General features: G+C 43.2%; 1 protein-coding gene across 5 annotated transcripts; it reads right to left on the bottom strand.

Annotated features, from left to right (window-relative positions):
- Positions 1–199: 199 nt before the first annotated feature.
- Positions 200–27,842, bottom strand: LUC7L (LUC7 like). 5 transcript variants are annotated; one of them, XM_050968392.1, is made up of 11 exons: positions 27,702–27,842; positions 26,322–26,392; positions 25,135–25,229; positions 14,987–15,085; positions 13,121–13,231; positions 12,319–12,462; positions 11,626–11,802; positions 9,877–9,965; positions 6,253–6,282; positions 5,036–5,206; positions 200–2,306 (listed from the first exon to the last, which is right to left on the bottom strand). In XM_050968392.1, the coding sequence occupies exons 4-11, from the start codon at positions 15,080–15,082 to the stop codon at positions 2,165–2,167; spliced, it is 960 nt and encodes a 319-aa protein (XP_050824349.1). In that variant the 5' UTR covers positions 15,083–15,085; positions 25,135–25,229; positions 26,322–26,392; positions 27,702–27,842; the 3' UTR covers positions 200–2,164. The 5 variants fall into 5 exon arrangements, with proteins under 5 accessions (XP_050824349.1, XP_050824345.1, XP_050824347.1 ...); XM_050968389.1 differs by lacking the exon at positions 26,322–26,392 and adding an exon at positions 3,608–3,669 and having other exon boundaries at positions 2,210–2,306; positions 27,702–27,839; XM_050968388.1 differs by lacking the exon at positions 26,322–26,392 and having other exon boundaries at positions 27,702–27,839.

Here is a 27,842-nt window from a genome sequence, read left to right on the forward strand (position 1 = left end):
ATGACATGGAGCAGGATCGCTGTCGGTACTGGTCTCCAGAATGATTGTGCAATGATTTTTCCAAAATTTATAGTGACCCAGTAATTTGCAGAACTTACTGGTCAGATAAATGGCTTTGGGATCCATTAAAAGGGACCATGTCAGTGCAACATCAGCAGAGTGCAGACACTAGACTTGTACACAAAAGCCGGAGTACCACTCCAAGCCACAAACATAAATCTTTAATGTGAGTAAGACTGGCAAGAGAACAGCATATTTTACTTACATTTTTATACTTAGACCAAAACTCCTCATAAGCAAAGGTGCTATAAAGAACAAAATGCTCCAACATGATAAATCGCAACATACAACAAATCAATGCATGGTGGGTTCCTTTCTAACACTCCATTACACTTGTGTGATCAGCTTTAGAGTTTTATTTGTTATTAAAGCCTTTGTGTTCCTAGAAAGGAAATATGCTGGGCCAGGCCCTGCTCTAAGCAACATGTACATCCCTGCCATTGGCTTCAACAGGAGCTGCAGGTGTAACTGAAGACAAGAGTTGAGCCCAGCATATCAATCAGCTGCCAACCTGTGTGATGTTCCCTCATCACAGGTTAATTTATTCTAATGATGACCTTGTAAATAAGAGCCCTGAAAAGCAGGAGCTCACCAATTGTGATACATAGAGATTACAAAACAATAATTAAAATGCAGTATTAGTTGTAAAACAAAAAGGAACTAGATTCCCCCGCAATACCTAAACATGCATCTAGAAGACTAACACACCAAGGAAAACTCCTGCACCTCTTCAAAAAACAAAAAACCCCACTCCCTTGCAAATTAAAGGAAATTGAAGAGTTAAGTGAATTATCAGAGGCTCAGCAAGGAAAAAAAATGGCTGGAAAACCCTAACACGCTGGCCACACTAATGCAATAGTATTTACAAATACCTTAAGTTTCCACTACGGGAAAATGGTAAGATTTAACTGTTAATTTCAGATACCTGCCTAACCTAATTAATGAGTAGGTGGGAAGTCAAAACTGGGCAGCAGTGGCTGGAGTTACATTACTTTAGTTCATGATTCTGCACATACTAACTGCTTCAGCTAAATTATTCTGTGAAAAGTCTCACAATAGCACGATCCTTGTGATCGCCACTGTGGCTGGCACAGTGAACTCAGAGGAAGTTTTTCCTCCCTAATTTTAAAATTCATCTAGTTACAGGTATTTGATTCTTCCCACACTGTGTTACAGTCCAGGCTCCTTTCACCTCAGTTGTAAGCACCAATGAGACAAGTCAGTTCAGTGTAAATTCATACACACAAAAACCAGGCCAAGGGCCCACCCTTATTAGGCAACCTTCTGTCTTAAGAGGCCATAGCTCACGGTGCCATTACATGTACAAAGTACAATTCTGCTCCACCCTGATTGGAAGGCTTCCTCCATTAAGCATGACTGAACTCCGTTACGAAGAGATCAATCCAGATATTGTGTTTCACTTGAACACAGGCCTTTTTATAGTAGGTATGTGTAAATATTACTAGGGATAGGCCCAAGTGTATCTCAGTATTGTGCCCCAGGTACTTTGGTCATCGTCATGAAGATGAACTAGAGTTGTTTAAGAGGGAAATTAGGGGCTAGTTTTGTTTGTCCTAAATTAGCTGGAATACAGAGATGTTTCTCAAACACTGGAAACACAAAATGAGTTGCTAAGCACTTAAAAAAAGCAAGAAAAACCTTAAATTCCTCTGAATGTGCACAAACCAAAGGAAAAATGTGAACTGAGGTAGCACCAGTGCTACTGATGATCTCAAACTCGAATTGTGTGAAGGGGCAAGTGGACATTCCAAAAGGGCATCAGTGTTACAAATGATACAGCAGGATACGTTTCCAATCACAGCACTAGCTCTAATTGCTGCATTCCTTGGGTCATGCCAATCAACACATGTAAATCACTGACCTGTGTTGAAGTCAATTCATCAGATTTATTTATTCCTACTAAAACAAAATCCTGGTAACCAGTACGTAACTCTGTATCTCTACAAACTCACAGCTATCTGCCAAATAATACAAATTCAAAACTACAAAAGATGAGTTGTGTTCAGTAAATATAAATGGGAAATTTAGGCTTGTTGTAGAATGTTTATCAGACTATTTACAATGCAATACAGATCATTGGAGTTCAGATCTCGCCAGCTTCTCTCTCTTCCGATCTCTTGGAACGAGATTTGCCGTTTGTGCTCTCATGCCGTCTTTCAGAAGAGCTCTTCTCTTTTCTCTCTCTGTCTCGTGACTTTTCTCTTGAAGATCGGTCTCTAGAGGATCTGAAGTACAAACCAAACCACTGTAACATTTTGCCTCAAAAAGCATTCATGAATGTGCACTTGATGGCAAAGAGCTGTTCCTATCAGGAAATAAAGTATGTCTCAGGAGGTACATGCACAGATAATGCTAGGTCAGGACTACAGGTCACCCTGCAGTGAACTGAAAGATCAGACAGTCTCCGGTGAGCTTTGTGTAACAGCCACCATCATCTGACTATTTGTAGAAGTCAAGGAACATTTCTCAGTGGTAAAAGAGACGTGTAGGCTTTGTCACTCTTCCCTTAAATAGCTTGACACAAGAGACTCTTTAGGGTGTTGCCTACAGGGCAACAGTAGAAATGTGTATGGTTCCTCTCACTTCAGCTCTATTTCAGGTTCTCTTACAGCACTTTTGGCGATACTTTGAGACAGTGGCTTCATGCCTAGAGTGCTCCTTTACATTAAATTGACTCTCCTTCTTGGACTCAAATGTTTGTGTAGTCCTGGGCTTTTGGTACTTTGCCTCTTGAGAACTGTCAGTTTTGCCAGCATCCTCTGTTCAAAACATAGCTGTAATTTTGGACTCAGGGACCACTCTGCTAGCACGTTATCATGAGGTAGCTAGGATTTTAATCAAGGCTTGACTACTTCAGCCTAGGCAGAATTAAGTCAACTAGCTTCCTTAGGCCCAGTCTTCCAGTAGTGACCTATGCTAAGAGTCAACTAGTCATCGAGCAGCCTTCAAGAGGTGCTATTCCCATCAGGTTCCTTACACCTCCAGTACCTTCAGAGGGCATGGGAAGCATTTTATTCTAGAGCTCCTACGATATAGGAACATTTCCTTGAAAGTCACAAAAGGTTGGCATAGGGTTTCATTTACACGCAAGCTTCAATTACTCTAGAAAGTAAGGCTGAGACACTATATCAAACGCTTTCATAAGAACCCAGATACATCAAAGCCACCATTTTGTCTTCATCTCTACTTCAGTCATTCAGCCCCCAAAACAAGCTAGCCTGTTTGAGAAGGTGTATTCTTTAGCCCTTCCCCTCAATGGTGCCTCTTGCCCATAATTCCATTAGTTTCGAGATGTTTGGAGAGCTCTGCTTTGCTATGGAACAGTAATTGTCAGGCTCACTAATTCCTTTTTAGAAAATGGAATTGCCACCGACTTTTCGCCAATCTTCTGGAACCTCCCCAGTTCATGAGTTTTCAGAAATGCCTGTCACTGGAACAATAAGTTTGTTAGCCAGTTCCTATGGGGCACATGTTATCCAAGGGGGCTAGTTTGTATATGTTGAAGTTTTCCGAAGTATTCCCTTACCTGCTCTTTAGCAATAGTTATTACAGGGTCTTCCTCACTTCCTAATTGTCCAAACTTCTTTTCTTTATTTTTCATGTTCAAGACAGATTTAAAAAAGGACTTTAGTATCTCAGCCATTTGTGAGTCAACATTATTTTCATGCCCCCCCTTATTTATTAACAGGCCTACTTTCTCTCTGTTGATCCTTTCCCTCCCCCTTCACATATCTGTAAAAACCCTTCTTATTCCCCATAGCTCCTGAGCTAGCAGTCGCACAAGCACCATGTGTGCATAATGCATTGTATATCATTTGCATTGTACTGAGGTGGGTTCAAGAAGGGGATGCAGTACTAAACACAGCTTCCTCAAGCTGTCCAGAGCACCGTTAGAGCATGCTATGGCCGACTTCAGCAAAAAACCTGGTGACATGCGTGCACACACAGGATCAGCATTTAGGTCTTTGGCTTTTGGTCTTACAAGTACTGCAAGGGAGCATGCTCATCCCTTGAGGTGCAGAGTATTTAATATTACTTAGATGCCTTCTCCCACCCTTCCAATAACCCAGGGACTGTTTTAGGGGCCAGCTCCCAAAGAGACACATCAAGCTCTTCTGTAATATGGGACCTTGAGGGAAGAGAGAAGTAAAGGGGAAATGCCGTAACTCCTGCAGTCCCCTTGCCCTCCCAAAACAAGAGAATTCCTAGAGAACCATCCATCCCTCCTGCCAGAACATGCCAGAGACCATCAAGATGTAGTCCAGGCTCCAGCAAAAAATATACCCCTTTCCCAATGACAACCCACCAGAAAAGAACATGTGTCTGAGACCCCCTTAAATGCTGAGATGATATAGAACCATACCAGGAGGCAGCTGTGCAAGCAGTAGCCAGCCAATGGCATGCTGATGCTCAAACATCCCTTTTGTACTTTGCTTTTAGCAGGCCAAGAGGGAAGTTCCAGATTTGCCCCAGCAGGCTCTTTGGCCTTTTTCTATAGAGGCGTGAGTGAGGGAAAGGTTTCCCTAGCAGCGGACCCTCGCGTTGTGATTCAAAAAGGAAAGCAAAGGTTCTCCTCTAGACACACATCTCTAAGCTGGGACTCCATTACACCAGTCATGCCTCAACTTACTCCCTGGCACCATCATCTGCAGATGACCATGGGGAAGAACGTCACAGACTTGGGGGTTAGTCACAGTTCTTACAGAACAGTGGTTTTCAATCTGAGGGTCTGCAGACCATGTCTAAGATTTCCAAAGGGGTCCACACCTCCATTTGAAATTTTTTAGGGGTCTGCAAATGAAAAAAAAGGGTTGAAAACCACTGTCCTACATGCTTTAGTTCCTAACTTTAAGGTTAGCCCCACTACATCTGGGTGGAAAGCCATTCACAACATCAAGGACTCCCACAGAAGGGCTCCCCCTGCTGGTGGTGTTGTGTGAAAGGGAGTACATACTTGTGTTTTGAACTCCTGTCTCTGGAACCCCGGCGGTGACCTCTGCTGTGGCTGCGTGAGCGGCTCCGATGGCGTCTGTGTCTATCTCGCTCTCGGGACCTGGAGCGGGACTTCCGTTTCTCACGGGAAGCGGATCGTGAGCGCCTTCGTCTCCTGTCTCGAGATCGTGACCTGAGAGAACACACAAGCTGTTTCAAACCCCAAGGTTCTGTAAACGTGAGACACCTCCCTGTCAACATGGTCAAGACAGGGGCATTCCAGAGTAACAGTGCATCTGAAGAGACAGCAACAGCCAACTTCAGTTGTGCTTCACTATACATCCTTCCTAACATAGAAGGCAGCCCAGCCCAGGGAGCACACACCAGCCTGGGATGGAGGGCAATCAACCAGAACCCAAAGCTGGTAAATTCCAAACGGGAAACCAGCTGGCAAGCTCCTAACCTCAACATCCATTCAAACACATGCTGATATAGCACACAGCTACAGTGCGGCAGTCAGAAATGGGATCCACACATTAAAGGAAAAGAAGCTGAGGAATAAATGGCTATGGGAAGTGCCATGCAAGATCTTTTGAAGGACTGCAAACGAACTCTATCCTATGAAAATGCTGCACTTTAAAAAGTAAACTCATTTCAATCTGTCCTAAAACAAGCAGCAGAGGGTGACAATATATTTGTAAGGAAGTGGGGAGAAAAGTTAAATGATCACAAAGTTGTTCCTGGCACAGAATGCCATTGTACTGGATGTGCCAGGGACATCCGGAATCCATCTACAGTTGCAGGAATCTCAACAACTTTGTACTTACAAAGCGCATTCCATTCAGGGACTGCAAAGCTCTGTGCACACAAACGATACAGACATCTATTGCAAACAGGAATCCAGCACATTCACTTGTTTAAATGCTGGAGTTAATGTGCGCCATGCCTGGATGTCTGGAGTAGTTGACACTTCTTTTCTCTCAAGTTACCACATTCCTCTGCCCGCAAAGATCACTTTTAGAGACTAGGGAAGTGTAGGGTCCTGAAAGTGCACTTGTGGCAGTTCCCATTTTCATTCAACGAGGGCAACAGGTGGGTCTGGGAAATCACAGCAGCTACTGAAAGTATTACTAGGCTTCTGATTACCATACTCAGGAACCAAACACAATTAAACTAGGCAGGAACAAGCATATGCATATGCTGCATTTGAAGAAGCCTTCGTAAGATTTACATACTCACCTTCTGCGATCTCTATTTTTGGAGCCAGACCTAGAAAGAAGAGCAAAGTTTATTTCAGAGAATGAACAACAAAGACATCACTATGGGTTTTCATAAGATCCTCCATTCTATAACATCGCTGTTCTCAAGGACACTGCAGCACACTGAGTAACTTGGCCCCTCAACTGCGGCCACCAGTGTAGTGGAAATCAGATGTACATCAATGGCTTGTTCAACTCCAAAAAACTGCACTGGTCCAACTTGGTTTCGGGTGCTCCACGTAACAATAATTAAATGCAAAACCAACACACCCCCATTCGCTGTAGTGTTAAGTATGCACGCTGCCCTCTGTTATGTACAGTCTTAACATCTCATTTGTCTACCACCTTAGACCAGTGGTTTTCACCCTGTGGTCCGTGGACCTGAGAGTCTGCAGACTATGTCTAAGGTTGTCATTACTATAGAACAGTGGTTTCGAACCTGGGGTTCGTAGACCTGAAAGCCACTGCCTTAGACACATGTAGCTGAGATTTCTTGGGACCATGAATTTTAAAGCTATCTAAGGAGTTGCACAGTAGTTCAGACTTAAGGTTGCATGTTCAACCTTTAATTCTGCAATAACTCCATTCTGGCAGTTTAACCTTGCACACATCCATTAACAGAAAATTACATGAAAGAAATGTTGAGTGAAGGGTGAAGTCTTGTTTTAAATGGACATTATTAAACAAACAACACTTGGCTAAGAGAACAGAACCCCATACTCAGGAAGAGACTTTACTGAGAGGGTGCATTTACTGAATGAAGTCAGTATGTATCATGACTTAGCCACAAGGAAACATTATTAGTTAATTACAGCACTGGAAGAGAAAAAGGGAGCTAGACAGATTGAGCACATGCTGACAAGCTGGGCTTAAGGTACAGCTGATACATGAGAAAGAAGTTAAATCAATGTTGTCTTGCTCCCATGATGTAGCTCAACTTGACAAACAGAACAGCAGAGCCTTCTTATAGGCAAGCAAGGTTTAAGATAATTTTTGGTGTTCCCTACTGTATCTTCAGATAAAAATGTCACGCTCTAACAGGTATGGAATTTGACAGCTTTAGGAAAAAAATGTTCCCTTCAAAAGCACTGACCACTATCCGACTCTCCAGAAGAGGCCTGAACTTTCAGACGGGTGGGAATGTGTGCTCTGTATGGGTCAAAGGCTGAAGTAGGGCTGTGATATCTGCTCAGGCAAAGCCATATGGGGGGCCTGCAGGTACCAAGTGAGGTTCCAGGCCAACAGTTTAAGCACTTAGCATGTATAGCGTTGTGTATGTCCAGAAGCATCACGCTCAGCTGGCTCTGGCATGGCATCCAACACTAATAGCTGGCACACCAGCAATCCCACACCTAAGGAGCCATTAACCTGCATCTCCCTCCTGACCCTCAGGAACCAGGCTTTTGGAAGGATATAAGTAAGGAGGAGCTGAGAAGGGGCAGCCTCTGGGGGAACTGAGCCAGCATTGTTGGACAGTCTGACCAAAGAAACTGAGTATTTTCTCAAGGCAGCCAGGTCAGGTTTGGTGACTTTCTGGCAGAAACAAGCTCCACAGTTGAGAGGCTACCATGGAGAGGACTCTCCTTAAATAGACAAATGACAGCATCCAGGCATGCTATGACCGTGAGGTGGGTCAGAGAGAGAGAGGCTACCAGGAGGCAGCTGGATCGTAAGCCATTTAGGGTTTCATTTTTAGGAACCAGCACCTTGCATTTTTGTGGGTTCAATCATGGCAGCCAGCACAGTGACCTCATCCACCAGCCACATCAGTGCCTGCTGGGCAACCCCCCGATCAGTCCAAGGTAAAGCACATTGTAGCAGCATTTCCTAGATGCCACAAAGGCAGGACGACTGAAGCAAGGTCTCTGATGAGAGCAGAGAGCTCCGTTTTTGGCCATCCAAAGGCAACAAAAGGATTTTCTGGACACCATGTTGGGGGTCTCGTTGCGGAGATGTATGCAGTAATGCCCTGAGACTGTGGACAATTTTCACAATGAATGGGGAGATGCTGCCAACTGATAGGGCACTCAGATGTTGCCAGTTCCCCCAGAGGCTGCCCCCTGCGAACAGGCACGATCGTGTCCAGGCTGAGCTTAAGCCAGCTGGTTTCCATGCAATATCCTTGTCTGTCAGTCACACTGGTGGAAGCAGGAAGAGCGTTCTTTCTGGGTCACCAGCATACAAACACGATAGCTCACGCTGTCTCACTCTCCCCTAGGGTATCTACATCCACACTGAACAAGAGGCAACAAGAACCACCCACAGCTGAAAGCCACCACGAAGAGCAAACATCCTCTGGGATTTCTCAAACAGGAATGAGCAGAACCATAGCAGGAAGATTCCTGGCACTCCTGTTGTGTCCAAAGGTAAGTCAAAAGCACCTCACTGGTAAGGTATGAAAGGCTGCTGAAGAAAGGGATAAATAGTAAGACAAAATATAGTATTGCCTCTATATAAATCCATAGTATGCCCACATCTGAATACTGCGTGCAGATGTGGCCACCCCATTTCAAAGAAAGATATATTGGAAAAGATTCAGAAAAAGGGTAACAAAAATGATTAGGGGTATGGGACAGCTGCCATATAAGGAGAGATTAATAAGCCTGGGACTTTTCAGCTTGGAAAAAAGACAACTAAGGGGGGATATGATAGAGGTCTATAAAATCATGACTGGTGTGGAGAAAGTAAATAAGGAAGTGTTATTTACTCCTCATAACACAAGAACTAGGGGTCACCAAATGAAATTAGTAGGCAGCAGGTTTAAAACAAGCAAATGGAAGCATTTTTTCCACACAACGCACAAAACCCGTGGAACTCTTTGCCAGAGGATGTTGCGAAGGCCAAGACTGTAACAGGGTTCAAAAAAGAACTAGATACATTCATGGAGGATAGGTCCATCAATGGCTATTAGCCAGGATGGGCAGGGATGGTGTCCCTAACCTCTGTTTGCCAGAAGCTGGGAATGGGCAACAGGGAATGGATCACTTGATGATTACCTGTTCTGTTCATTTCCTCTGGGGCACCTGGCACTGGCCAGTGTTGGAAGACAGAATACTGGGCTAGATGAACCTTTGGTCTGATCCAGTATGGCTGTTATGTTCTTAATTAGTGAAGATGGCTGCCATCTGCTCCTTGCCTCGACATCTTCACTCACAGATTGGTGCTGTTTCACTACAATGTCCTCACCTGAAGTCTGTTCATGGAATTAGTGCATGGCAGGAGCTATTTGAGCAGACCCAGCAGCACCTTCTTAGTAATTTCAGAAGGAGAGAGACTGGGCCATAGCTGAAGCCGTGCGTTCAGAGTTAGTTTCTTAAGCAGGGGATAAGCCACCAAATGCCTGAAAGTTCCTAGGAGCCTCTAGCTTTCAGCAATGCAGCTGAAGATTTAAAAAATAAAAAGAAAAAGTCTATGTAGTGCTTTTTTTCTTAATCAAGTGCACTCCTAGGAGCTTACACAGGGTCAACAACTTAGCCCTTAATGACACCATTATTTTGGAAAGGATCCGTCTGTCATTTTCAGGACTCTTATAACAGCCACAATTAGGAGAGCTGCACTCTTTTACAGCCCATCCCTGCAGAAGGACTCATTTGCTTTCACTCACCGTCTGCCCATTCTCTCCTCTCTCTCTCTCTCTTCTCTCCGCCTCAGACGATCTTGGTTTCTTTTCTCCTGTTTTTCTGCCACCATTTTCTAAGTTGAGAAAGAATTCACACACGGCGTTAGACACACAACAAGGGAGTAAACTAAGACAGCAGGAAAACCTTGCAGTTGGAGGCAAAACGCGGTAATTCAATAGATTTGTGCAACATTTGCCTTTTCCAACACATCATGTCATCTCTTTATTGGTTTGAAAGGGATTCAGATTCCAAGGCCACAAGGGACCACTGCGATCATCTTGTCTGACCTCCTGCCTAACAGGCCACAGAACATCCGCATAGACTCCTCATTTACAATTTCACTTTGAAACCTATTAGCTAGCCAGCTTTTAATCAATTTGATGTGTGCCATGTTAATTTTTTATCACTTGAGTTTTTTAATCAAAAAGTGTTGTGCGGCATCATGTCAAATAACTTACAGAAGTTGCAGTATATTATTACAGTAACCCTACTACCTTTATCAAACAAATCTGTAAATCTCATAAAAAAGACATCAAGTTAATCAGACAGGATCTAATTTCCACAAACCCATGCTGATTGACATTAATTATATTATCGTCCTCTAATTCTTTATTAATTGAGTCCAGTATCTATTACATTGCCCAGGATCGATATCAGACTAACAGGCCTATAATTACCCATGCCATCCTGTTTATGCTGGATGTGAGGATATAAAGAACTGCTTATGAGATGAGACAAAACATGGATGGTACAGACTTTGTTACAGATTATTTAACACCTCAAAAGCAATTGCTTACTTGCCTGCCAAGACCTCTATTCAAAAGTCCTGTGTTTCCCCTAAATCCGTTGAAAGCATCACTAACATATACCTGTGCAAGGCATACAGCTCTGAGTGCCTGTGGCTGTTAGCAGTAGCATTAGCGGTTTAGGCTGTAGGCTGTATGGGGCAGGGATTGTCTCTCACTGTTTGTATGTAAAGCACCTAGCACAAGGGGATCCTGATTTTGGTTAGTGCCTCTAGGCCTCATTATAATACAAATACTCAATCATAGCACAGAATGGAGAACCCTGATCCGAGCAAGCAGAAAGCACCAGTTCACTTGTAAGGTTTGTGAAGTGACTGACTTGGCTGAGTGTCAGTTCTACCATTCACATGAGCCAAGCTACTGTCTGTGAATCCAACTTCACTTCAAGCTCATGTTTTGAAAATCCTTCCATCATCAATACTTCAGCTTCTGCTTCACTTAGACCTTCATTGTCTGCACTCTGTAAACACACTCTGCAGAGCTACAGCATCTCACCAGTAGGTCTGAGTGCTTTATAAAAACACTAAAAGCCAAAAAATATATGTATCATTTTTAAAACAAATGACAGACTTCCCACTGCAAATTGTGGCCCAGTCCTATGGACTCCAGTTCAGAACATACCAAGAGCCCCATTTATGCAAGGAGGAAGCCAGTCTAGTGTAATTTTTTGCCCTGTTCCTCTATGGGTACAATTTCAGTTACGCAGACATTACAGGGCTGAACCAGAAGTGAGGTTAGGCAAACCTCCACTTGGAGTTTCATCGATCTTGAATTCAGCGTGTTTCAGAACAAAGACTGTGTAGAATTTCTATACAAGCCAAAGCCAGCAGGTTACAAAACAAATTAAATGAATAAGTATTCACAGGAGAGCTGTCGGGCCACTGCTGGCCAAAGTGGAGGGATGGGGTTTAAAATATAACTGATTACCCTCAGCTGGTCCAATTTTTCACGGATCTGAATGAAGCCCAAGTGTAATTTGCCTCCAAAGTGATCAGCGAGACGCCGGTCGTTGTCATGGAGACCAAGATACGCTGAGCAGACCTCACAGACGCGCAGCTTCTGCTGCTGGAAACTGGATGCGGGCATGGAATTGCGGTATTCTTCCTGCGGAGAGGCAGACTGAGCTCAAAACCAGAGGAAACCACCCTAACACATACAGGACACATGCAACCCTCAGAAAGCTTGGAGTGAGTATTTTAAATTTAAACAGGAATCTCATTCTCAACATTTGGACCACTTCTAACGCTCCAGTAAAATCTGTGCAAGAAATTACTATTACTGTGCAACCTCCTGCTTTAATAAAAAAAAGACCTAAAAAGCACCCACTAATAAGAACACAGGAACTGCCAGATTGGATCAGACCAATGGTCCATCTAGCCCAGTATCTGCTCTCTCATCATGTCTAGTACCAGCTGCTTCAAAGAATGAAACCCTGCAGCAGGCATTGTTAGATGGATGAAAGCTTAGAGCTTCTTTCATTCTTTGAGACCAATCACTTGCTAGCTCACTGTGCAGCTGCAGAGGGGAGGCTGCCCAGCTGGCTGCTATGTGCTCTGTTTACTAATTCAGTTCACCATTACATAAAACATCGGAACACAATAAGTGTTGATATTGGCAAACCTCTGCTTCTTTCTTCTTTGCTCGGACCTTCTCCACTTCCATCAGGATCTTTTGGGATTCATCCACATTTCCTTCAGCTCCCAGCTGCTCAGCTTTAGCCAGCAGTTTTCCTATGTCTTCATTCAGCTCGTGAACTTTTTCTGCCTAAAGACAGGAGTTTGCTTTTAATAAGACAAAGAACCCTGTAAAGCTTGTGGGATTTGCAGACAATGAATCCTTCACTTGCATTCATAGCTACAGATACATAGGGACCTACAATAAACTATTCCATCGCCACCATGACCCAGGGCTGGTTCCAGTGACCTGCAGTCCCCCCACAGAGAGGGGAGAAAACTGTCCTCTCTCTCCAGATCCCAATTTCTATCCCTTGTTGTTCCTGCCTGCCTCCCACCACTACCAGGATCTTTTAACGATGACTGGAACTTCCTTCAGGCCCACTCCCCCCCCGCATGGATGACAGCTTCCTTGGGGGATTCCCTCCCTAGCATTTGCTAACACCCCCGCCTGAAGTTTTAACAAATGGGATGGAACAAATAATTACACAGGGAAGGGCCCAACATCCAGGTGCTTGAACCAGCCTTGCAAGTTTCACTGATCTCTCCCCAGCCAGGGCAGCTCTGGGGCTGGGGCCAGGGAGAGGCACCTCTCCCCATCTGCGTGGCCCTTGATAGCCTGCTGTGCAGCACGCAGCTTAGAAGTAACTTAGATCTCCTGTTTTAGAAATCACATTTTACCATAGATAGGCCTAGTCATAACAATGCACACAGGCCCTCAAAACAAATGTTGAACTGAAGAGTGATACCTTTGCAGACACTTCAGCACTGATCTCCTCTTGAGTTTCGGCCAGACGTTTCTTAGCCAGCTCAGTTCTCCGGTCACACTCTGCGATAAAGGACTCCAGGTGATCCATAGCCTGTGTGTGTTCAAACCAAGAACTGTAACTATGGATGCTTTTTGCTATAAAAGCACCACTTGCTGGGCTCTGGCTCTCTCACTAATAAGAGCCAGCCAGGAGGATTCCTTTACGGATCACAACCCACCACACAGCTTTCCTTTTTTACCCGAGTGGATGTAGGGCAACATTTTCAAACTGGGATCAGACGGCCCACTGACCTGATCCAGTACAGCAATTCCTATATTCCTCATGCTAGCAGCACCCACTCTGGGGAACACACACTTGTAAATGGATGGTGGAGATTAGCCTGTCTTTTTCCCTTCATCTGTTAGTCTTTTGAAGCAGTGATACAGTTGGGATTTGAGCTCCTACTCCACAAAGGAGGTTGTGCTCAGCCCTAACACCGCCTCCCCCCCCATATATATATTTTTTAACTCAGTGTCATTTACTCCTCTAAGGGGCCAGGATACAGTGTTTCCTCAGGCTATGTACACACTACCACTTACTGTGGTATAATGTACATCACTCAAGGGGGTGAATAAGCCACCATCTTCCCCACCCCCTGAGTGACATAAGTTATGCCAACCTAAGCGTCAGTGTAGACAGTGCTATGTCGGTGGGACAGCTTCTTCGGCCGACATAGCCATCACCACTCGCGGGGACAGGAACAATTAAGTTGACGGGAGAGCTCTCTCCTATTGGTTTAGAGCGTCTGCAGTAGAAGTGCTGCATTGGTGCAGCTGAATTCACAGCTGTAAGCTCTGTAGTACAGCCATAGCCTTAGTGTGAGGGAAGAGAGGTAGGATGCGAAAGGAAAGGTAACTAGGAGACCAGGATATCAGTGATCTCATAAAGGGGGGAAGGGGAATGGCAGGGTGCCAGTAATTAATGAGACAGTTGAGAAGACAAATTTACAGGTTTAGCTAGAAAAATACTGAGCTAATAAAGGAGGAGGAGATAGAAAACAGTCAGCAGAAAGAGCATTGGGTTCTGTTATTTCAAGAGAAATGAAATTAGGGCAGGGAGCAACAGAATCAAATGCCAGACTCTTGTGACACCAAGATGAGGCAAATTCAGAGTCAACAGCTGCTTGAATGCTTAGGGAAGGGAATTTCACTGACCCTTGTCCCCCTCCCCACCTTTCCCAGGTAAGTAACGACAGCAGGGTCATTACACCTTATTTTGAACATAGATGTGAACAAAGAGAATGAAGACTGCTCTGAAGAGTTTCTGATCTGGCTGTAACTTGACAAAGTCTCTACATTCTGAGATCTAGCAGGGGATTCACACTTAGATGGCAGATGTGGTGCACTGAAACACCACTACATAGAGAACTGGTGCACACAGATATGCCGGAGTAGCCGGGCTGGGAAAGCTAGCATTGATTTTACCCTTGAGCAGCTCCAATGCACAAAATCAATGTGGAAGCACAGGCTGACAAAGGTACGATTACACAGAGCAGGTTTCTAATGTTAGAATTCACCTCTCTTCGCAGCTCATCAGAGCATGATATTTCCCGCCTTGCTGAGGACAGTGGCAGTTCTGAGCAGGAAAGGAATGCAGCCTGTTTTTATTCTTAGGTTTTGCAAATGCCGTAATTAATTTTAACCTTTCAATTCATCATCAGGCTGACATGGGGAAAGGGACTACAAATTAGCAAATAGTACAGTAAACAGAAAGATGAGCAGAAATGTCAGCTGGACTCTGCTGCTCTGATATCAGAAGTTACACTGATCTGTTTACACACAAATAAGTAAAAATCACAATACTTACATCCAGCTCAAAAAACAGGTCCCTCTCTTTACTTGCAATCTCATAGTCTGCTCTCAGCGCCAAGTCATGGATCTTTGTACATTCTCCCAGGTCCATGCGCTATGGGAAAGTAAAGATAAGGTCAATGTAAGAACTTTCTACTGCTGCAACAAGCACTGATATTTAACTGCTGACAGCTGTGTAAATGCTCATTTCATGTATCACACCCGCAAAGGCAATTTAGAAACCGATTTTCTTTCTTGATTTACCAATATGAGAAGTGGCCACAAGAGACATGTTTGGCTGGATTATTCTTCCAGGTGCTTCTGAAGTAGAACTATTTGACTATATGCAAGCAAAATATATCATTCAACAGTCAGAGGCAGATAGAATGAACTAGTTATCTGACTCCTAATATTAAAGGGCAACAGGAAAAATGCATGGGGTTACTGAGAAAGCGTCCAAGGAAACCCAATACAACCCCACAGCACTCAGGTGCTGCTTCCCAGTTAAGAGTAACTCAGTCTGAAGGTGAAAGGATGGGGCCAGTGACCAGTATGTCCACATGTCTGCTAGCAACTAACTTGTGGAGTAGTATTAAGAGTTCCATTGACAGCTACCTTGCACAGGGTTAGCCCAATGCAGCTATGGATATGAAGTCCCGCTGGACCAACGCGGTGGCCTCTTTTGCACAAGCCCATACGAATGACCTGACTAGCAAGCAGGATTGATAAAAATAATAAAAAAAAACACTACTTAAATAAAAAAAGTGTTTTAATTTAAATTACACATTTAAAAAACCTATTTACAATTAAATTTAAAATTGATAAACTATAATTATTAAAATCATGTAAATTAAACAAAAAATAGTATTAAGGAGTATGTGTTTGCTGACCAGCTTTGAAGCAAGTCAAACCACTGAACTGGTGGAAATCACTAGCTAAGCACCGGGAACCAAAGTTTGTTGAAATGCTAAACCAGTTTTTGACAACAGTACCCTTTTCTGCAAGTGGAGAGAGAATATTTTCTTCACTTCAGTTTATTCAACTACTTCAGGCCCATGACTAGTTAATTTGAAGTTAGGAGTTGAAAAAGCAGGAAAGCTCTTCCAATCGATGAATAAAACTAGGTATGAGAGGGTGACATCTACTAGTTCTAAAATGTTGAAGGACATGGTGACCAGGAACAATAAGGTCAATTCAACTAATTATAGGTAATACTTCCTTAGTTTTAAATGCCAAACATGTTTTGATAAAAACTCTTTTCTTATGCATCCTGCATATTTAAAGGAAGTTTTATGCAATAAAAATGTGAAATGCTGTTTGTGTGTGTTTTTCATTACATTTGAATTACAATCCAAATAGCGCTTGACACAAATCAACAGTTAAAAATTAGTTTAATAAGAAATGCATCAATCCCCATTTTCTAACATAACAAATAACGTAAAAGAATAAGACTAAGAATATATATAAGCGGAGTTATACAACTGCTTAAATGAAGGTATATAGATATAGTTTACCCTCCTGGTTAGCAAAAAGAACCAACAAAATAACCACCAAATTTAGTGTAAAAGACTATATTTAGTTGCAATCAACATATGTTAATGGTTACCAGCCAGTGAGAATCAACCTCTCTTTAGGAAAATAACTAAAAAGTAGAAACACAAAAAAATTAAAATACGTGATTTAAAATCGCATTGATTTAAAACTAATCCGCCTTGCTAATAAGAGACTAAATGGGACTGCCTCCTTGCCAAAAGAGGCTTCAATCACTTATGCCATCTGTTCCCAATTTTTAAATCTATTTCCAAGGTTATCAACCAAAAAATTAAGGGGCTTCAAGGTTTTAATTAAAATATTTACAACTGACCCCTCTAGTTTCATCCCTGCGTTTATCAGCATCTACTGCCACGCACTTGGGTTGTTTTGTTTTTTAAAATGGAAAAAAAATTTATTTACTATCTGGAGAGCTCCAGAGCCAAAGGCCCATTTAGGAATGGAGAACAAATTCCATCAGAGCTTATAGAGTCATGCCGCAGAGATGTGTATGTATGTATCTATACTCCCAGATGATTAGCGGGGTTGAGCAGGACTAAGGTTAAAACTAAATATCTCTAAATTAGCTAGCCAGTAACTGAAGAAAATACCTAGAGAACTGCCTACAAATGTCTGATCTATAGGGAACAATCTTGGAGCAGCAGCCCCAAGGTGATGGAGGACAGCTCCAATTTCTATTATTCTGCAAACAAGAGAGAGCAGTGCAAGTCATGCGCACTAGCAGAACAGGTACAAAGGAGGAGGGCGGCTGAAAGTTTCAGAATGAAGCAAGCACATTAACACAAAAAAACAGACTACACAGAGATGAAATATCAGTTTTAAAATGATTACTTGTGACATCAACATCATTGTAGTTATTAACAATGAAACAACTGCTCTAACTGACTTATCAAGCCATTTACTCTTAGTTTGAGCTGCCAAATGGAGACATGGCTGTGGCCTTTAAATACAGCCACCACTTCCAGGAGCAGCCTTGTTCCAAGATCCCTTTAACAGGGTAACATTTGGATTAAGTCTCTAGAAAAAAGCTCTGAAGGACTAGTAAGATATTACGATCGTGTCGAGCCCAAATTTCTCCAAGGGAATCTAGAGTGGCTTCAGGTCAGTATTGGTAATTACAGCTTTCAGCAGTATCAGACCGGCGAGTATCCTTTCACCCCTTTTGTTCTGTGGGGCCATTCTAGCAGAATTCCTTTCCAACACCAGCCAGAGGAGGATTTTCCATGAGATAAGGAGGTCCAGTCACAACCTAGAACCATCTTCTCCTGAAAACAAGGTTCAACATTTTTTGCAAACAGAGATAACACTTCTCCGATTTGATAGGCAAGCTCTCAGGCTAAAGACCTCACTTTCAAGAAGTCCCCCAATTCATTCTACACTCTTCCCTTCTCTCTCCAGATCTCATGAAAAAGCAGTGCATCTCGGAACTTATCTCCCTTGGGGTAATCATCCTGCTTTCAATCAGCAGAAAAGCCTTGATTTCTCTTCCACTTTTTTTTTTGTGGTAATCTAGATGTCTAAAGGTTTTCACAGAGCCCTTTACCTCAGCGTACCAAGCTGATTTCCTGTTAGAACACTGGCTTTTCTGATCAAGAAAATCTCTCAGAATTTTTCGAGTTCCACAGGCCTCAACAGGCTTATCTTCATCTGCCAATATTACCCGGCCATTAAACATTTCTATGCTATAAGGGATGACCACTATCAATTAAAGGCAATGTCCTTTGGACTATCATCTGTTTCACGGGTGGACTATGCAATTGATGTCTCAGCATGGCTACCAAAATGGATAACAGGGCACTGATATTTACCCCCTCCCTATCTTAACAACCTACTGATTGCACGGTCACCACACTTGCCTAGCCATCCAGATCCTAGGGCATCACATGTTTCTAAAGGAGCTCTTCTGCAGATTCAATAACTCCATCACAAGAACTCTTAACCCCAAAGAGCATCTTTCAGAACTAACTTGGATGCTATGAGTTGCCCAAGGAAAAATTTAACCAAATTCAGGTCCTCATGGATGAGATCTCTGCCATGCCACAGGTTTCATCAGCTCACCACTGTTTCTTGCTAGCAGGCACAATGGTAATTTGTGCCAATACAATTCTCTGGGCGACGCTCCACCTCTGTCACTCTCAAAACTATACGATCAGTTCATAGAGCTACCCAATTTAGGAAATATTACCAGCCGACACTTCCTCCAGAAGTGCTGCAGTCCCTCCACTGGCAGAAATACTGCCATTGTTTGTTCCACAGCAATCTGTTGGCAGATCCACCATCGATCTAGACAACCACCAGGCCAGAGCTATCTGCATTCACTTCAGGACAAGTAGTCCCTCAGAAATTCCAGCTAAGCACCAGCCTCTGGGAGTGCAATAGTCCACCTCCCTCCTCCATGTTTCTCCACCTGATTGGTTGCGAATTCTGAAGGGTGACAACAAAACAACTGTAGCTTGTCGCAACCCACGAGGTGAAATGGACCACAAAAGCGTAAACAAAGTCTTCTTCACTGGGAAACTCTGTACCGGCTCCCTACGCCACACAGGTCTGGAACCAGGCTCAGCAGTCATGAGACAGCAAAAAAGAGAATGGAAGCTGAAGCTGAACCAACAAGTCTGATAGATTGCTGAGAGGTGGTTTCTCCTGCCAGTGGATGGTTAACAAACCAGCCCAATGGGAAGAATGAAATTCCATCCTGGCATTGGCATTCGCAAGCCTGGTGAGTGGACATCCTGTCCCCAGGATAATGACTTTTCATGCTTCCTTGAAATATCCATGATGGCCAGATAAATCTAACAGGAGCAAGCCACAGTTGTTACAGGAGACAGCCAGCTCTGCTATAGTTAAGGTGAGAGCACCTTTCTGTTTAAAGGTTAACTCTTGTGAGTGCTCTAAAATCTGTATGGTTACTCGAGATGCCTTGACATTTGGTGTGCCTCATGGGGTTGCCAGGTGGGTTTAATGATCCAAATTTTAGATCCTTTCGGCAAAGGATTCCCAAGGTATATCCATCCTGAAATAAAGCACACTAGCTTTTCTTAAGTTGACAGATTCTACCAACTTTCTTTTAGCAGACCTAGGGATCAAACTAGGTCTCCAAGAGTGGTCACATGGTCTGATTAGCTGGACTTTTAACCCCCTCGGTAGTGCATGGGACCCACCAACACAAATGTGCACATAGGGTGCTTAAGAGGTTTGCTAGCCAGCCACAACTCATAGGACCTGCACAGCTCAAGAGGACATATTACAGCCATCAAACCTGAGCAATACTGAGGCACTGTAAATCCAAATCCAACTCTGGGCAAAAAAACAAAAAAGAAAGAAGTAGGCATGTTGCTATAATATGCCCCTGTCAAAGGATTTGGGGGGGGGGGAGGGGGAGAAAAATGGAGGCGGAAATCTGAGTACAGCAGAAAATTCAGAAGGTGCTCAAATTCTGTCTGAAAAGATGATAGATTAGACATGTGAAAGGGGAGGGGAGACAGAGGTGGGTGGCAGGGGAATTGGGATAGGCAGGGGCATTGGTTAGACTCACATTCTCCCCTCTAGGGGTGTCTGAGCCCCCCTCTGTGCCACCTCATATGTGCCATGATCTAGGGGGCCTTGCCCCTCTTGGGGACGTCCAAGACCCCCTTCGATTCTCCCCATGTGAGCCAGCACCCTGGATAGCTCTGCCCTTTTGAGTGAGGAGTTAAGAATTCGCATGTTAGGAACATACACAAGAATATACAACATGCTGAAACTGGGGTAAGGAGTTGAGACCAGGCATGCTTGATGTATATCACCCCCCTCTTAAGTACTAGGGAGGAGGTGACGAGAACACTCACTGACATGAATGGGGCAGATTACACGTCTCAGTTCTATTTTTTCAGGATGTATTCAACTCCATGGGGTGCTTTCAATCTGCTGACACCATCACATTGATATGAACTGAGCCTCCTATGTATTCAAGATTATACTGTGTGGGGGATCTGGACACAGCAAAGCACTTGCTGATGATTAATTTCATACAATTATTATAGCAGAGAAGACTGTTCTTTTAAAGGACGATTTTTTAAATGCTCTAAAATCTGCATGTTTACCTTGAAATTTGCTGTGCTTCATCGGGGATGATCCAAATTTGCAATCATTTGGGCAAGCAGTTTCTAAAGCAACTCCTGAAAATTCTACCAAAATTTTCTGTATATACCTGGCTTCTAAAAAGTTGATGGCTTATTAGGATGGGAAGTAGAAGTTGAACTAGAAATGATGGCAGGATTGGAGGCAGTGATGAGAGAGAATGTCTTTTCTCACATGCTTAAAGTTCCTGTAACCACCATCTAACTGTCAAATTTTGGGGACACAGACCATGTTTGACATTTCCCTCACCAGCTCTCTTAACAAGTCCAGGACCTTCAGAGTAGCATTCTCTGAAATGCTTTCACTTTCTCCATGTGACAGGTTGAGCGTTCTGGAGGGTGACAACAAAAGAACTGGAGGCAGTCAGACAGAACTGCAGGATCTCAAAGCATGGATGAGAGGGTGATTTTTGGAAGAGGGATTTAGATTTATTAGGAACTGGGGAACCTTTTGGGAAAGGAGGCACCTATACAGGAAGTAAGGGCTCCACCTAAACCAAAATGGAACCAGATTGCTGGCATGTAAAATTAAAAAGGACATAGAAAAGTTTTTAAACTAAGGGCTGGGGAAAAGCCAACAGGCACAGAGCAGCACAAGGTTCACACAGAGACATCTCTTAGGTGAAGATTTATGAATGGGGCTACTCTATATCCTAGCAAACAGAAGAGGATAGAAGCTGATAAAAATACAGGTAGGAACTGAAGAGCAAGTTAAACAAAAAAGAGTCCCATTCACTTACATCAGATGAAGGCAGACAACTAAATACTTACAAATTTAATAAATGCTTGTTTACAAATGCCAGAAGTTCAAATACTAAGCTGGGTAAACTTGAGTGCCTGGTATTAGATGAAGATATTGATATAATAGGCATCACAGAAACGTGGTAGAACAACAATAATCAACAGGGCACGATAGTACTAGGGTATAAAACATGTAGGACTGAGAGTGTGTGTCATGCTGGTGGGGGAGTGGCACTACATGTGAAAGAAAGCTAAGAGTCAAACATAATAAAAATCTAAAATGAATCAAACTGTACCACAGAATCTATATGGATAGAAATTCCATGCTTGAACAAAAGGAGTATAGCAGTAAGACTATTCTACCAACCATGTGGCCAGGATGGTGATGGGGACTGTGAAATGATCAGGGAGATCAGAGAAGCCATAATATCAGAAAATAGTAACGGGTGATTCAACTATCTCCATACTGACTGGGAACATGTGACCTCAGGATAGGATGCAGAGATAAAATTTCTGAACGCCAGTAAGGACTGCTTCTTGGAGAGCTAGTCCTGGATCCAAAGGGGAGAGGCAATTCTTGATATAGTCTTAAGTGGCACACAGGATCTAAATCAAGAAGTGAAGATAGCTGAATTGCTTGGAAATAGAGACCATAATGTAATTAAATTTAAAATGCTTGTACAGAGAAAAAAGAAACCCACCCACCCATAGTAGCATTTAACTTCAAAAAGGGGAATACACAAAGATGAGGAAGGTAGTTAAATGGAAATTAAAAGGAACATTCACAAGAGTGAAATACCTGCAAGCTGCATGGAAACTATTTAAAAACACCTAATAGAGGCTCAAACTAAAACATATACCCCAAGTTAAAAAACAAAAACAAAAAAATAGAGGACCAAAAAACCACCACCGTGGCTAAACAGAGCAAGAGACTGTTAAGAGACAAAAAGACATCGTTTAATATCTGGTAGTCAAATTCTACTGAGGAAAATAGAAAAGAGCAGAAACTCAGGCAAGTCAAGTGCAAAACTATAATTAGGCAGGCAAAAACAAAACTGAAGAGCAAGTAGCAAGAGACACAAAAACTAATAGTAATTTTTTTTTAAGTACATCAGAAGCAGGAAGTCTGCTAAACAATCAGTGGGGCCACTGGATGACTGAGGTGTTAAAAAAGCACTTATGGAAGACATGGCCGTTGTGGGAGGAGCTAAATTAATTCTTTGCATCACTTACTACTCAGGGAATTCAAAATTAACCTCCCTTGCAGATTTTACTTTCCCCACAGAAAAATGGATTCACACGCCCAGGGCATGCGTCTGGTTTAGATGTCAGGAAGACAGAACCTTTCCTCTTGTTAGCAGCAAGTATGCCAGCTCCAGCTCCCATATAATAAAGAGAAAGCTATAAATAGTAACTGCATTTTAAGCAGTTTAGCTTGACTACAGCAATATAAAATGACTTCTTTTATAGTACTTTAATATTTACCATCAGAAAGCAAGGCTACAGAAGAATTCAAGTATTTGAATTTATCTCCAGCATGCAGCACCCTAGTTCTAGTGTGGCGATGACAGAACACATGTTGCATTTTCTTTTGAAATAATCTCAGTTTACTGTATCTGTCTGGTGGTATCCATTTTCCGTAAGTAATTTTTTTCATCTTTACTCAGTTACCCCAAATTAGGATACTTTTAATTGCATAAAATCTCATCAGCACCATCAAAATCCTACATTCTCTTTTTTGCTCCTACAGAATGCATTTGAACTGAACACTCAAGATGAGCCAGATTTTTCCCAGGGAAGGAGGCAGAAACTAGAAAAGCAGGGAGGTGCAATTGGGTTCCTTCTTTCATCTGCAGATTAAACAAAATCTGCTTCGACACTTAAACATGCTACTTAGTCAAACCAGTCCTAAGAACTAAAATTACAGTGAACTACAAATTGCCATTAATGCTTTAATATATTCCCCATCAAAAGAAAGTTGTTCCCTGGGGAATCCATCAGGACAGGGCCACATGCAGTAAGATTGGAGACTGGAAAGATGAGGAATTGAGAATTAAATTAGATCGAAGAGAAACAAGGTTGTTTAAAAACATCTCAGAGTTCCACAAATGAGCCTTGATCCTGCCTGCTGAGGGCAGAGGGTGGGCTGGAAGGGGAAGTGGCCATGTCCCATTTAAGATTCATACATTGCAAAGTCAGAAGAGACCATTGTGATCATTTAGTCTGACCTCCTCTATAACAGAGACCAGAGAACTACCCCACAATAATTCCTAGAGCAGATCTTTTAGAAAAACATCCACTCTTGATTTTAAAATTGTCAGTGATAGAAAATCCACTATGACTCTTGGTGAATTGTTTCAATGGCAAATTACTCTCTCTGTTAAAAATGATGCCTTATTTCCAGTCTGAATTTGTCTAACTTAACTTCCACAGCCACTGGATCACGTGAGACCATTCGCTGCTAGACTGAAAAGTCCATTATCAAATATTCACTCTCTGTGTAGATACTTTACTTACAGACTGTGACCGTCACCCTTTGAGATATGCTCAAAGGGCTCAGTCTATCACTATAAAGCAGATTTTCTAATCTTTTAGTCAGTCTCGTGGCTCTTTTCTGAACCCTCTCTAGTTTATCAACATGCTTCCTGATCTGTGGACACCAGAACTGGATGCAGTATTCCAGCAGCGGTCACACCAGTGCCAAACACAGAGGTAAAAATCTCTCTATTACTACTCAAGAGACCCCAGTTTTATGTGCCCACAGATCTCATTAGCCCTTTTGGCTGCACCTTGAGAGCTGGTGTTCTGCTGATTATCCACTATGACACTCAAATCTTTTTCAAATCCTGCTCCTCAGGATAGAGTCCCTCATCCTACAGTCCCCCGCTGGCCTACATTCTTTCTTCCTAGATGGGTACATTTATATTTAACCATATGAAAACACACTGTTTGCTTGCACCAAGCTTACCAAGAAATCCAGATTGCCCCATCAATGACCTGTGCTCTTCATTATTTTCTACTCCTTCATTTTTTGGGTCATCTGCAAACTTCAGTGATGGTTTTAGGTTTTCTTCCAGGTCAGTGGTAAAAGTATTTAATAGCATAGGGCCAAGAACCAATTCACCTGTTCAGCGATGATTCCCCAATTACAATTACATTTTGAGACCTATCAGTTAACCAGATTTTAATCCATTTAATGTTTGGCATGCTAATTTTATATCTTTCTATATTTTTAATCAAAATATGTGATACCAAGTTAAATGCCTCACAGAAGTCAAGAATATTACATGAACGCTAATACCTTTATCAATCAAACTTGCTAATCTCATTTAAAAAGATACCAAGTTTGTTTGAAATTATCCATTTTCCATAAATCTATGTTGATGGACATTATCCACTTTTAATTCTTGATTAATAAGTCCCATAACAGCATTAGAAAGTTTCAAAGGCACCGAGTATGTCAAACTGACAAGACTATTCTATTTTAGTACCAGATACAGGATTCCTAAAACCCTTCTCTTCTGACCACTTCCATATAATTCTACAGGCAGATTTTTTTCAATAGCAACATCTGTGTGTCACAGATGGTCATACTGAAAGTCATGCACTAGGTACATTGAGAATGTGCAGAGAGAGTCTGATCTTTCCTAACTGGCATCTCCTAAGATATATATATGGCACAGGGATGTGATTTGAACAACTTCCACTGCCTTTTATTTCACCATATCTTACTACTACCAAGACAGTCACTTACTGTTCCTGCTAGGATATCATGAGGGCAGCAGTCCAGGAGGTGGCTCTTGCAGACACGATCATCTGTAAACTTCACCCTTTGCCTGGTTTCATCTCCTGAAATTCATGTGTTGGTTTAAATAAGAAAGCATTAGAATGCTGATAAAGCATGATGGTGCTGGTATGATCATTTCGCCTCTATATGCAGATTAAAAATACTTCATGTTCCTGTTCCCCAAGATTGTTTGGAAAAGCTTAGAGGAGAATAAGGTATTCTGGAACTTTTATAATTGGCAACTGAAATATTAACATTGCATTTAGATAACCAGTACACCACATATTAAATGCAGTGCTGGAAAGCCAGATAGCGCCATGGCCTGTTACCCCTGCAAATAGACAGCCTAGCCAGGAAAAAAAGACAACCTGGCTGATAGCCCAGACAATTTTTTTATTTTCTCTTTTAAATATACAAAGGATAGGGGCAGGAGATACCGAAACCCATGCTATCAGAGGGCCATGAATCACAAAACAGGGCTGTGCCTGGCAATTTCTACAGGCAACTGCTACTTACTAAATCCAATAAGCTAATACTTCAATCCTATTGGTTTGGACAGCCAAATATGCAGTGTGTTTTCCAAGGCCATGCGAGGAACGAAGCTTTTTAAGTGTCGGCCTGGAACACAAAACATGTACTTCCCACCCCACCATCCCACCCTCAGAACACACTTTACACTTGGGAGCCACTTAAACAAGACAATATCAGAAAAGCAAAAAAGAAAAAAAAAGAAACGAAGTTAGTCAATACACACTGCGAGCTCCAACACATACTATACCCTTCTGCATTCTTCAAGACCTCAGCTGCAGAATTTTATGCCCACTGTTGAAAAGTTTTAAAGGAAAAGTTTTCTTGCCCACACCTGCAGTAAGGAAGTCAGGGGAATGATACATAAAAGTAAAGGCAAAGTGGCAATGGTATGTGACAATTTTATAGCTAATCTGTGTATATGACACAGGTATGTGTAATACTAAAGTATGAATATAGTTTAGGATTTGCAAAGCATCCAGGATTAATGTAGTGTCTATTGAAAATGTTTTTTTTTCTCTCTCTCTTTCTTTCTTTCTTTCTAAGCTACACTCTTAAAATTACTTGTGAAAAAAACCAAACACTTTTTTTTGTTATAACAGCTTTAAAAATTGGTTGTGACTCACGGCTCGATGAACATGAGGCTTTTCTGCAACTCCCTTGCAGATTGATGTAGGCAGGCAAAGATACACTGAACCTTTATAAATAAAATAGAGGGGCCACAATTGTTCAGTTTGTATGAAATAAAAATATGGGAAGCAATTCAAAAGCAACTCAATACACAAGAAAGAAAAAGCACTTATTCACTTACGAAAAAAAGTGCAAAGTACCAGGACAGCCCTGCTAACGTGCCAGAATGAGTTTAAATATTATTAGCTCAGGAGAAAAGAAAATACAAACCATCGCAGGAAAATAGTTTTGCATAGGATGCAACATTCCTGTCCTTGGCAACTGGTATGAGCTCAGTTTCTACATACAAACCTATCTAGCATGCATCTGCGTGTAAAGCACTGACTGAACACAGAGCTTTTCCTCTGAGCTTAAGGCCGAAAAGTCTCTCCATATAACTATATATTAAGTCAGGAAAGTTAGACTTCCAGCTCACCTTGCAATGCAATAGCAGAGGCACTCAAGGCTGTTTTAGGGGAGGCTTAGATTGTCTCTGTTACAGAACCGCACACTAAGCACATATCCTCTGCTGAAGTTTCCAAAGAGTCCCAAGAGAAAGTCTGCACAGGCTAGACCTAGGCTACTCTGATTAATTACTATAAAAGAAGAGGCTCCACAATTTCAAACCCAGGCTCCCTATAAAGGAGTCAGCCAAATCCCACCTGTGGGAACTCAAGTTGACACAAACAGAGAGAAGTGTCAAACAGGCACTGGAGTCCTGAATCGAGTTGTTCAAAGGTGAGCTGCAGGCGCCCTGGTGAGACACCTGGGCAGTCAATGTGCCCCCCTCCCGCCCAGGATAGGTACTGAAACAATCACAGACTCTGGTTAACTCTGACCATGCAGATGTTTCCAGCAGCTGCCGAGGGCTCTACACAGATGACGACAGGCGCCACAGCTGGACAGGGCCCCTGCAGGCAGAGGCTAGGGGAGCATCAGCAAAGTTCAGGTGCTGGATACGGAGCCTCCACAGCTGGGGGCAGCAAGAGAACCGGGCTCTGCCCCTGCTCGGGAGAGGGGCTCAGGCCCCGGCGCCAGGGCCCCCGCTGGGACGGAAGCGAGCAAAGGAGCGAAGATCAGTCCTGGGAACCAGACTCGGGCCCAGGAGCCAGGCCTGGCGGGGGAGAAGGGGGCGGGCTCAGCCCAGGAGGCAGAGCTCGAGAGGGGCGGTCGGACCCCGGATGGGCCCCCCACGGCGGGCGCTGACCCTTCCCTAGCTGGAGCGGCCCCGCTCAGAGCCCTCGCTGGCGCTTGTCCGGGCCCGGGCCCAGCGCGGCCGATGCCGGCCCCCAGCCAGGCCGCGGCGCTTCCGGCAGGCCCCGCCCGCCCCTACTCACCGTCCCGGGCCGTGCCCATGAGCTGGTCCAGCAGCGCCCGCATCTGGGCCTGGGCCGACATGGCGGGAAGCGGGCGGCGCGCGGCTCCTCACAGTGGGGACGGAGCGAGCGGGGGGCCCAAGCAACGGCTCCGGCGCCGAC

Source organism: Gopherus flavomarginatus, chromosome 9 (assembly GCF_025201925.1).
Source record: "Gopherus flavomarginatus isolate rGopFla2 chromosome 9, rGopFla2.mat.asm, whole genome shotgun sequence".
In the NCBI taxonomy this organism is placed as follows: domain Eukaryota; kingdom Metazoa; phylum Chordata; order Testudines; family Testudinidae; genus Gopherus; species Gopherus flavomarginatus.